General features: G+C 42.4%; 1 protein-coding gene across 1 annotated transcript; it reads left to right on the top strand.

The window, feature by feature from the left end:
• Positions 1–449: 449 nt before the first annotated feature.
• crabp2a (cellular retinoic acid binding protein 2, a) lies at positions 450–12,504 on the top strand. Its single transcript, XM_021318154.2, has 4 exons — positions 450–813; positions 6,464–6,642; positions 7,195–7,311; positions 11,539–12,504. Exons 1-4 carry the CDS (start codon positions 732–734, stop codon positions 11,587–11,589), a joined length of 429 nt encoding a protein of 142 aa, XP_021173829.1. The 5' UTR covers positions 450–731; the 3' UTR covers positions 11,590–12,504.
• The last annotated feature ends 261 nt before the right edge of the window (positions 12,505–12,765 follow it).

Genomic DNA, 12,765 nt, shown 5'->3' with positions numbered 1-12,765 from the left:
CTGTATCCCATTACCAGCACTTTTATTTTTATGGCACATCGCAGTGGCGCACAGCAGACTGGGGGGGTGAACTTGACGCCCTTTTCTGCTCACAGACACGCACATATACCCACCACGCGCTATGCCACTGCCATCCACTCAGTCTGCCAGTTGACTGGTTCTTCCTTCGCACCGCCCTGCCAAGACGACATGTTCTGTCAACAGGCGGACTTGGCTGCATCCTCCCTCTTTTGAAACCGCAGCGAAACAATACATACAAGACGCATGGCAAATTGCAAAAAAAAGGAGATTTCTCCTTGATGCGCTTTTGGTGCTGGGGCTGCCTTTCTGGTTATGGAGCGTCTCCGGACGCATGCTTGGCTGCGTGCGTTAACCGTGAAACGCACGTCGCCTGCAGAGGCGGGGTCAGATCAAAACTCCGCTGACCTTTTTTCACTATCACTCAGTTGGGCTCCGGGGCGTGCCCACATTAAAAAAAACAGAGGGGGCGTGCGCATCCCCACGCAAGTGTCTTTGCTCCCAGTGCCATTCATTTTAAAGCGCAGCGGCTTAAACCGAGCATCACACAGAAAGAGATAAGACCTGTCAGAAGCAACCGGTCTGCAGGAGCCAAATCAAAGCATCCAGCAGGTTTCAGGTCAGGCGGAATAACCGGAGCACTTATTTTACGCACGGAAAAACTCGGACCTGTCAACTCACCTAAATTCATTTATAACTACCTGCAGCCGAAAATGGAGCGCGAAATCCCTGATTTCTCTGGCACTTGGGGGATGAAAAGCTCGGAAAACTTTGAGGAGCTCCTGAAAGTACTTGGTAAGTCATGAGAGTGATGCTTCAAACTCCCTTCTGGCTTTTATTAGAGAGACATGAACTTCCTTTAGCCACAAAGATATGGTTCTTTAACACAGGGTCATTTCTTCTACTGCGGGTCCTTGCAAAACCAATGATCGACCTGTTTTGCGCGCCTGGGCGTGCGTGTGTGTGTGTGTGTGTGTGTGTGTGGGGGGGGGGGGGTTAGGGTAGGAGGTATCCTTGTAATGAGCACGCACTAAATCACGCACGCGCTGATGATGCGGGGGGGGGGGGGGGGGGGGGGTGCTTCTTTGTTATTCTGCAGAACCAGAAACTCAAATCTTAGGCCCCCACCCTTTTCTCTCTCTCTCCCGTCTCCGCTTTTGGCATCCCCTTGCAAGCACAATGGAGCCAAACGGCGGCACATCTGTCTGTCACAGCCTCCGATTATCTGAGTGCATGTGATTGCCGAGGAGGACCGTTACGGCACAATACAGTAGGCCAGACAGTAGCATCATTATGTAAAGTGTCAGTCAGGGAGAGGAGCAAACACCTGCTACCAGGGCCGGCCCAAAGCTGGACGCGGCCCCCAACAACCCCCCCCTACAGAGCAACTAAATGAATGTGTGTTAAGCATCAGTTTGGGCCATCAGTTGATTAGAGTTCGGTATTAATTACTTTCCACCCATTGTGCTGGCCAATAAAACCGTGCAATGACAAAGCAAGACTATTTAAAGAGCACAGATCAGGTGTGGAAAGTTATAGTCCATTTAGTATGTAACATAGGTGAATAAGCTATGAGTTTGACTTACAGGTGCACCCCAATAAGTGAGAATTTCACAGAAAAGTTGGTTCATTTCAGAAATTCAGTTCAGAAAGTGAAACTTTCATGCTGCATAGATGCATCACACACAGAGTGTCATACTTCTGACCAGTTTGTTTTTGGTCGTTTTGGTAATAGCGCCTTGCAGCTATTGAAGACACAAATTAGAATTTCTCCAAAAAATGTGAATATTTCTTAAAAAACAATGAAAAAATGACTATAAAAAAGAAATGTAATTGCCTCCACTATTATGAAGAAGACCGCTGGGCTGACAGATGTCCAGCAGGCAGTCATTGACATCCCCCACAAGAAGGATGTGTTGATTGTGCAAGTTGCTGGCCATTCGCAGGGTGCTATACCCAAACATATTAATGGAAGGTTGAGTGGAAGGAAAAAATGTGGTAGGTAAAAGATGCACAAGTAACATAACTCATTTGTCTGGCATCCAGCGGCATTAAACTTTAAAATTAGGAGGTCTACACACAAAAACACCCTAAACAAACCCAAAATGGAATGGGAATGCTGAAAAATCAAAAGGCTGACACATTTTATGCGAGAACAGATGTGATCATTAATTTGTATTTCGTAATTTGTTTGCTGTGTCTAATCTATTTTTCGGCAACTTTGATGGGGACGGCATCATAGCGCCCCCTATTGACAAGTCGCCACTGTTCAGCAGTGTTCCTAACACTGAGACCAAGCTCCGCTGTTTCTGGTTTGTTGCATCCCTCCATCCACCCTGTGGCAGGCTCTGCTCACAGGGACTCTAGAGCCGCTGGTCGTTTTATGTAATCTTTTTCATTAGATAACTTTCCAGCGCACACCTGGAATTCACGTCATCAAGTCAGAGATATGATTGCAGAAAACAAGGCTGCTCTTTATCCAGGGGCTCTCTCAGACACACTCGCTTTCATCCACGGCGCATGGAGGTCACTAAAATACCTGTCAGAGGCCGCTACTGTCCTGAGCCAACATTCATTATGGCAGAGAATTCCTGTTGAAGCAATTAACGAACACGTTTGGCCCCAATGACCCGTGAGTTGGTCTCCATCGCCCTTTGTCTGTGCGTTTGAGGGGAGGAGGAAGGGGGCTCTAACAAAGGGAAAGATGGCGATATGATTAGTGTGCTAGATCCACCAGTGAACAATTACCTGGAAACCTGACATGCAGGAGATGATTAACTGCAGGCTGATGCATGCCAGGCTTTGGGTCAATTATTTATGGATTTTCTTTAGAGCTAGACGACTGTTATTTATTGTTCTTCTACTTTAAAACATTGAATTCAATGTTTTGGGCACGGTCCATACAATATGCTGACATGGTTAGGTACAAAGACTGGATAGAAGCTTTCAGGAAAGTCTGGATAACCATTAAAGGACTGCAAGGTATTCAAATAATAATAATAAAAACCTTTTGCACTCTATGCCAGCAAGAACGCAAGTTAAACTCCCACAACCTTCCCAAAGAATCACAGCTGGACGAAGCCTGTCAGCACCAACCACCCTCCACTCTCCATCTATCTATCCTCTCTTCCTTGACTCACTCCTCATCTCCGTCTCTATGCCACAAATGCTTCCTCTGCCCTTTGACATCTGACCCTGACTGACTGTCAGTGTGCGTTCTGCCTTTTGGCCCCACGTCTGCAGACAGGGAGGGCCGAAGGGAATCTTTAACCTTCTGTTGTTGCCAAATGGTTCACACCTCAAGACTCGCGCTTTTGTTTGGACACCAGCAAGTTTTCAGTGAAATTTAACAATTAAAGACATGTAAGTAGATAAATAAATAGGTAAGTGAGTGAGTCCTTGTAAATAAATTGTTGTCATAAACAAAATAATGGCTATTTATGTATCTATTTTTTGTTTACTTATATTTTTGTATTTATTTTTTATAATAAATGCAAAGAAGAATGACCAGACTGATTACTAGTCATTGTTGGTGCCATCAAGTATAATGAAGTGTGTAACAATTATAAACAGACAACACAGTTTTGTGTTGGTGTTTGCAGCGATTCGCTCAAAACATACCAATAAAACATTTGATGACGATAATAACAATTATTAATATAAATCACGATCAATTTATTCAACTTGCCTTCCTGAATGATTGAGCAAAACCGAATTTACCACATCTATTCAAATAAAATGTGCCGTGGGAGTTTATAAAACTGCACATGTTGTCAAAGTGCTGAAAACCCATATCACTTAGTTACGTATTCCTTGCATAATTATCTAAAAATGCAGTTTCACACCATGCAGTCCGCATCATTTCCACGTCTGGACGCTGATAATGCGCCGTGCAGCGTGCAGGCACTGCATGCAGCGTGAAAAGCCGGACGCACTGAGGCATGCACTCTGACTTTGCATTTCTCTGCGTGTATATTTACTCTCGGTGACAGGTGGGAATGTGCGTGAGGTGAGAGGTGGGAAACTCAACCCGACGGTGCATACACGCTTCCCCTCGCACTTGGACAGGGATCTTCACACACAACACACAGACCCTCTGCCCCTCGGCTGTCTGACCCCCCCCCCCCCCCCCCTGCCCTTCCACCCACTACCGCCTCCTCCTGCTTCTCCTCCCCATCTCCTCTTGTTTCCCACACTGTATCATCAGATTCCCCCTCCATTTTTTTCTCTAAAAACTTTCATGCTCAGTCAACACATTCTGCATGAGTTAAGATTTTATAGCCTGAATGTGACAAAAACATGATTTAACCGTGCGATTGATAAATCACTAAACAAATACAGCTGCTGGCATCTGTACGTGAAGTTTTGTCCTTTCCCTCTGTGGTTACTGGGAGGAAGAAAGAGGGAAATAGCGTTGAGTGCAGAAAGTGCAAATCCCCACTTGAGCCTGGGTGTATTTAATGTGTGGGTGCGTGTTTGCATGTGCTCAGAGATGATGAAGTCTGGGGGGAATGCAGATGTGTGGACTTGCTTTGTTTCATTACCTCATTGTTTCCCCAGAATCAGCGTGAGAAGGAGCTGTGCAATGCCAAGTCTGAGAGGAAAACACAATGTCTTTGAGCCTATACGGCAGAGGTGTCCAAACTTTTCGGTACATGGGCCAAAATTGTCAAGTCAAAGGAACTTGAGGGCCAAAAAATTAACCTTTTTTTTTAAACCAGAAAAATTCTGCTAATTCTTTACCCGCTTTACGAAATATGATCATTTTTAATAATTTGCCAGATTTTTCGACGGAAATTAATGTGAAAGTCATTGTAGATCCAGAATTCAAAAAAGGGTTTTGCTCGTTTGTCATATTAAAAGATGGTCTTCCAGTTTGCAAATTATTCTGAATAATTACATTTGACTCTTTAACAATTATAAACTGAACTCTTTTTGGTCTAGCAATATAAGAACAGTATTTGGGTCAGTTGTACTTTGAAAACACTTGCTGTAATTAGCCAGTTTTCATAATTGAATTCAAAGCCGATTTTAATGCACCAAAGTCTGCATTTGAGTAATTAAATATCATTGGATAGATGTTACTATGAAATTAAAGAGAATGTCAAAAGTGTGTTTAAAAAAATGTTTGAGTCCTGCACATGTACTTTGTGTTGTACGTAACATTTTCAATTGTAGGATTTTGACTGTCCTGTAGTAATTTTGCCCTAATTAAAAACTAAAATCTTCCATCTGCATCAGCCACCTGGACCAAAACTTTCTTGAAATTCAGTTGGGAGGGCCACCCAAAGTCAGTACAAGAGCCACAAATGGCCCCTGGGCCGCACTTTGGGCATGCCTGCTATACGGTGTCTTTGGTCACATTTTACCAACCAACACACATTTGACTATGTTTTATTGGGATTTTATGCTTTAGAGCAACAATCTGAAAAGTGTGGCTTGTATTTGTTACAGACTTTCCGTAATACCCAGTAACACCGAAGCAAAATGCACCGCAGCCGAGGTCTTCAGGAGTCATCTCATTAGTAAATAAAGCCAACGTGTGTTTGTGTGTGTGTGTGTGTAATTTATTCCCTTCTGCAAAGGCCTGAGAAGTTTGTGTGAGAAGATCAGATAACAAACTGATCTGTGGAGAAGTTTGAAGAATAGATAGATTACAAAACAGTATTCCAAGATTTTAACATCTCACAGAGCGCTGCCCAATCCGTCATCTGAGAATGGACGGAGCACGGCACAGCTGGAAACCTATCAAGACAAGTTCACCCATCGAAACCGACAGAAAGGACAGGGAGGAGAAGCAGCCAACAGGCCCACGGTAACCTCTGGAGGAGTTGCAGACATCCCCCAGCTCAGGTGGTAGAATCTGTTGACAGGACAACAGTCAGCCATGCTCTTCACAAATTTGGTCTTTGTTGAAGAGTAGGAGGAAGAAGTTATTGAAATGTCATTATCGAAAAAAAAAGAAATCCTGTTTAAGCTTCGCCATGAACCCCAAAGGGGTCCCAGCAGGCGAGTGAATCAGGTTCTCTGGTCGGGGAAGTCACTGCCTGCATGCAAAAAACTTTGTATGGTTAAAAAATATATATATAGCACCAATTGTGGCAACATCATCATGCAGGGAAGCTGGTCACTTGAAAATGGTGTTGGGGGTTCAGGTTCCAGCCGGACAGCGACCCTACACGTACAGGCGGAGCTCCTTTCTCTTCACAGCTTTGCATCACTCTGTGTTGATCTATCACATAAAATCCATTGAAGTTGGCAGCTGCAATATGACAAAACGTGAAAAAGTTGGGTTGGGATTCCTAGGCATGGCCCTATAAACGTCTGCAAGACACAACGTTGGAAAATCAGTCAGAGGTTTATAAAAGTACAGTAAGACTCTGTGCTTTTGCATAATTATGCAAATAAATGATCACACTTCATCTTCTGGGCTGTCCTGTTTCAGGGGTGAATGTGATGATGCGCAAGATAGCAGTAAAAGCCGCCTCGAAGCCGCTGGTGGAGATCACGCAGGACGGCGAGACGCTGTCCATCAAGACGTCCACCACGGTCCGCACCACTCACATCACCTTCACGGTGGGACAGGAGTTCAACGAGACAACGGTGGACGGGCGCCAGTGCACGGTACGCAACCCACCAAGATTTACACCCCAAATGATTTTGGTTGTTCCAAAGCCAAACACTCGACTCAAAGGCGGAGATGGGCGTATGGAGAGGGAGCAGATCCCGTCCTATAAATCTGTTTAATTTGGCTTTTTATCATAATAAAAGTAAGAGCGCAGCTTTATTCCTCCCTTTGCTCTCTGAGGGACTATCAGGATACTCTTCGCTTCGCCTATCAACATCCCGCCATCTTTTCCACCCCATCCTCCCCTCTTGGCCTTTCTCGCCCTCTGTCCCTCCCTAATCCTCGCCGGTACTCTCCCCGTTCCCCTCGTATGGCCTCTGTGTGTCCGTCTCCAAAGCAAACACATGCAGCCAGCCAGGACTGCGCTGCACCGCGGCTTATCACTTCCAAGTGATCACCCTGCAGCGGATTATTTTTCCTGTTCCTACATTAGACACTCCCTCATTGGTTCCTTGGCATTTCATCAGGCCTCCAACCAGGCGTATAGATCATGTCTGATGTTCTTTATTCTTCCTGATTCCCCCCCCCCCCCCCCCCTATGCATTTAGAGTTTTCCACGTTGGGAAACAGACAGCAAAATCAGCTGTGAGCAGACTCTGGTAAAAGGAGAAGGGCCTAAGACGTCCTGGACCCGAGAGATCACCAGCGACGGCAAGCTGATCCTGGTAAATCACACACAGCAATGCGCTTTTTAAAGTTGTTCGTACCCCTTGAACTTCTTTTCTTTACATATTGTCCCGCTACAACCCAAACCGTCACTGTATTTTATCGGGATTTTATGGAAAGTTTAAAACTTTTTGTGTTGTGCATTTGTTTTCCTGAATTATAATTTTTTTTAGAACCGCGTTTCGGTGCAATTACAGCCGCATGTCTTTTAGGGCAATGTGTCTACGAGCTTTACTCATCTAGAGATGAGCATGTCTGACCCCTCCTCTCTGTAAAATAGCTAAAGTTCAGTCGGATTGGATGAAGAGCGTCTGCAGACATCAAATTTCCGTTGGATGTTGGTCTAGATTTTGACTGGGTTATTCTAACACATGAATAAACTTTGATTGAAAACGGCTCCACTGTAGCTCTCGTTAAATATTTTGGGTGTCTGTCCTGCTGCGTGATCATCCTCCTCCTCTGCATCACGTCGTTCTGGACCCTCAAACCTGAAAGTTCTCCTCCAGAGTTTCAGCTCCATCCATTTCCCTATTAACTCCGCCTTCCCAGTCATTGCTGTAGAAAAATATGCCCACAACTCAATGCTGCCATCACCCTGTTTTTGGTGAGGACGGTTGTCTTTTCCATATAGGGCAAAAAGGTCCATTTCTGTCTCTTCTGACCAGACGATCGTCTTCCACGTTGTAGCAGAGTCCAATCGAAGGCTTGTGGCAAATTTTAAGCTGGATGTCTTATGGCTTTTCTTGTCATCTTCTTGCCACTGAACATCGCCTTTAAAGGCGATGTTCATGGAGTACACAACCAATAGTTGTCCCATTAACAGAGTTTCCTATCTGATATTTGGACTACTTTCAATGTAGCTATGCTGTACAGACTACGTATAATCATGTTAATCACTATCCTAACCTTTTAGCTTTTTAAGCCTCTATTTATATAAAATAGGAGCAAAATAAATCGTTTTTTGAAGCTCACAGTGATGCCTCAGTTACTTTTCAACATTCATAGATGATAGATCTTGTAAATTTATGATTTGAAGACAAACAATCTTGAATGACTCAGACAAACATCACAAATCAACTTGACTTGGATTTTAGTGATTCATAACTTGAATCAGACTTTGACCTTTGATGTAAAATTATTTCAGTCTCTCAGAGAAGAAAAAACTGAAAACTGTCTATGTAGGCTAATACTTTGGAAATAAAACAAAAGAAAAAAAAAACATCTTTGGGGAAATTTCCAGCGTTCAGTTTGTGGGGCCTCTCTTCCCAGTCTCCATCAAGTAAAGGTTTATTAAGCCATTATGAAGATAGATTAGCCGCTGTCGGGGCTCTTTGTTAGACTGTTGCAGTAGGCAAGTCCAGCCCCCATCCTCCAAAAGCAATGAAGATTTAATTAATGCCAAACAGTATTTCCAAGAATCTCTGTGCAGGTTTGACTATTTGGAGTACTACAGGTAATCAAATACAGTCCAGATTACCCACAAAAAAAAAAGAGAGAAGTAGTGTGCAAACACTGTGCAAAATACATTCCCTCTCCATTGAGTGATCATGCAATGAGCATTAGAAAACATGTTTAGGGCACAAATGAAATAACTATTTTACTTTGATTTATCACACTGCCCCCAAGACTGTCACCCTGGGTGGTGAGCCGTAAGGTGCTGTCACTGATAGGAAATAATAACCAAACCAAAAAGACAAACAAGGAAACAAAAAAATATCATATTAAAGTAAATGAGAACCAAGGGCAACTCAGTCAACTTTAGTTTCTTATTAATATTTTCTGAAAAAGCTAAAAGTAAATATAAGTAAAAAGGTATCAGTTAAACCATGAATATTTTTGCACTCTAGTAGGACAATAGTGTACAGCAGTGATTGTTGCTGTGGAAAATGGTCGCTTTAATGTGATGTGAAAGTGTCCTATTAAAGTGACAAAGACATGTCCTCAGTTGCTATGTGGACAGGATGGATGTTTATGATGTTTATGATCAAACAAGCAGCTCTCGATGTTTTAAATATGGGCTAATTGACAGAAAAAAAATAATTTTCCCAATTTTCATTTATTATTATTTGATTCTGCAGAAATGTATGTACATACAATTAGCAAGGATGTGTAAAAGCTTTGGAATAAATATATATTTCATTGGAGTGGCATAATATAACATTTCTGTGTTAATTTGGCCACTTGTTTTTGCCGATTATGCTTCTGACTCACAATGTTCAGTCCAAACAGGGGCTTCATCTTTTGTGAAAAAAGAAAAAGCTAAGCATAAAAGCAAAGTTCTTGATTTACCGGACCATCTATTTTCTGACCCTCGCCTTTCTGACCAAAAGAACGAGTTCCTGAATACAAGCGTCCAAAATGAGCAATATTAAGATGTTTCTATATGTAACCTGTAACAGATGGGTGGGAAAGTGTGTCTGCTGAAGGGTCTGGTCGCTAGTTTAGTTCTTCCCATCCATTGAATATCAACACCAATCATTTTACAACATCGCCATTTCTTTCTTATATGGTCACTTATTTTTCTCCTTATTCTACTTCTTTTTTCAAGATTCTATATTTGTTTTCACATATTTGAAATAAATAAAATATTTACCAAATTATCAAACAAGGTTCTGACAGCCTTAGAAAGACAAACAGATCCTCAGCCCTAGTCTTATCTGACCAAAGCTCGCAGTTCCAGTCAAAGTCCCGGGAGAATCGAGCAAACACCGCATTTAAGTTATTGATGGTAGGACATAACTCCATGGTTTACAAATGTAAAGTTCCTTGATAATCTTATCAGCTGAACAAAGGCACTAATTATTCTGGAGATTTCTATTAAACATAATTTCTTCACATAAAAACGTTTTTTTCGCCGTAGAAATGGACTCAAATTAAGCGTTAACGTTATTTAAAGGTTTTCACGAGGTTGACGATGTGTAAAAAAGCGTGGCGGGTTCTGTATGTGGAGTCTGGGATGGTTAGAGTTCAACACCACAAGATAAATCTTTCTCACATGTCTTCACCATGACTGAACCACAGTTGGTGCGCTTTTAGGAGAGGAAAAGTGGCCAGACGGACAAATGTTCATCATTCCACGGCTGCTCCTTCGCTCCTTTGGGAATGTTGCAAATATGTCCAAGTCTGGTCGGCCCCGCCAGGATTTGACAACATGACGCTCTGAGATCTCGCACGTCTTGCAACCATCTAGCTTTACAAAAAAGGCTCTGACACGGAAGACAGTCAAGACCCTCGTTTTTAAAAGTTAAAAAGTTTGTCAAAAATTATATTTTTGCATCATGAAACATTGAATAAATGATTTACTTCTAAATTGTTGACCTTGGTCTACGTGCAAACCTGGACATGACTCAAAGAAGGTAACGATAAAGACCTTCCTGCAGTAAATAGGTTTTCCGCTGAGCAATGTGCAAACAATTAAAAAAAACATATATTTACGAGAAATTACTTTGCTTTAGGGATGACATTTAAAACTCATATTGTGGTCTAAAGCAGTAAACCAACCGAGCCAGCTGCAGTTTATGTGTTTGTAACAAAGGCTAGTGCCTATTTCCATAATTTCCTTAAAAGTTGGCTGAATCACACCAGCCCGCAAAAGTAGTCACTGCCATCGAACTTTGACCCATTTTGCCACAAACACAAACCTTTTAGGCAATTTATTGTTAGTTTATATGATAAATCAACTGAAAGTGGCACATGAAATGTGAATAAGAGGATACAAATAGTGTGATAAGCCTATCCAATCAGAATCATCTTTCACAACCAATAACACTTACAAGTCTTTTGGGCTTCAACTCTACAAGCTATAAATATGTGGAGATGGAAATTTTTATCCATTTCTTCTTTAGGAACTAGCTCAAGCCCAGTTATATTGGATTAGTTAACATGCATTTTGAAATCTTTGCCCTGACTCTCAATTGGATTTAGCTGCAGACTTTGACTAGGCCACTCTAATCACACACTTTGCTTTTAACCCAATCGGTCGTAGCCCTCGCTGTATGTTTAGGCTTGAGGCTGTTTTCCTCCCAGGCATCTCTTCTGGTCAGCTTCCATCTTATTAAACCCAGATAAAACACACTGAAGTCTCTTTCAAAGTAACAAAGTGTGAAAAGGTGCAAGGGGTATGAACACTTTAGCAAAGCTATAACCAGGATCATCATGAGCTAATAAAGGTTAAACTGAGCCCTGTGGTTGTGGGTGTTAACAATGTCCTCTCTTTGTTGTTTCAGACCATGAGGGCAGGCGATGTGGTTTGCACCAGAGTCTACGAACGACAATGAGCAAGAGCACTTCCCACTTTTACTGTCCTTCCAGCTACACTCTCCCCCCCACCCCCACATGTTTCTGTGTGCTGGGAGACACCAATCTGAAGACTTATTCCAGTTAACCTGTTAGCTCCACCGTATAATAACGTGGTAATTGTATTTAGCATGTCACATTTAAAATCTGAGCTTCTGTTTCTTATATTTTCCTCACGCGTTATCCGACCTAACCAGCATGTCAGACTTGCTAAGTTGCAGTTCATTTTGTTTGTTGTCTGCGCGCGTGTTTGATGGAGGGATGTGCAGCAGCAGACGAGATCTGCGACTCTATTTGTAGATGTGTAAACCAATCCATGAGCTCTTCCTGTATCAGGTCAGATTTGACGTCTGTACTCTCTCTTTCCACAGCCTTGCCACCCATGTCACCCTAACTAATTTGTTTTTTGTATTTATTACTATACCACTTTTTTTCCACTGGGTCTCTTTTGTATGAAATAATAGAGAAAAATTACACTACTCTTTAAACAAACAAACAAAACAAAAAACAATAAACCGCCGTGACGTCAGCTCTCTGGCGCTCCTGTGCAGAAAAATACTGTTAAGGAGCAAAAAAGCCTTTAACGGAGCCAAAGGTTTTATGGTTTGTGAGTGTAGCTGCAGAATGTGCGCACATTAAATGGCTCCATCTTATTTTAGGCTTTCTCTCAGCTGTCTGCAACCAGAATAACTCGTCTGTCCCCTCCTTCTTCACAGTCCCTGTCCATCTTCTCCCCTCGTCTCTCTCCTGTCTGTTTCTCATGCCCAGTTCTCTTGGGTCTTGCAGCCTTCCCCGCACCGCTGCGGATCAGCAGCAACGGTTTTATTTCCCTTTTGTTTGGCAGTTGAAAGTATATTGTTTATTTTTTACGGTTCTTAATAAATTTTTAACAAGACGTTTGCAGAGTACAGTCTTCCTTTGTTTCTTTATATTTTGTTGCTAAGGAGCCAGAAAATCTACTGTTTTAAAGTGGTCCCAGTTTGTATTACAGAGCTAGGGCAGCACCAGGTCTTTTTTTTATTTTTTTTATTTCTATCTTTTTTTTTTTTGGCTGTTTAATCTAGTTTTCATCCCATTACCCAAGTCTTGTTGAGTTTTTTTTTTCTATGCAATTGTACTGGGGACCATTGAGGCTTCAGAAGTGACCAGTTCTCTGT

This window comes from Fundulus heteroclitus, chromosome 3 (assembly GCF_011125445.2).
Source record: "Fundulus heteroclitus isolate FHET01 chromosome 3, MU-UCD_Fhet_4.1, whole genome shotgun sequence".
NCBI lineage: Eukaryota > Metazoa > Chordata > Actinopteri > Cyprinodontiformes > Fundulidae > Fundulus > Fundulus heteroclitus.
This window is presented reverse-complemented; position numbering and strand designations above follow the sequence as displayed.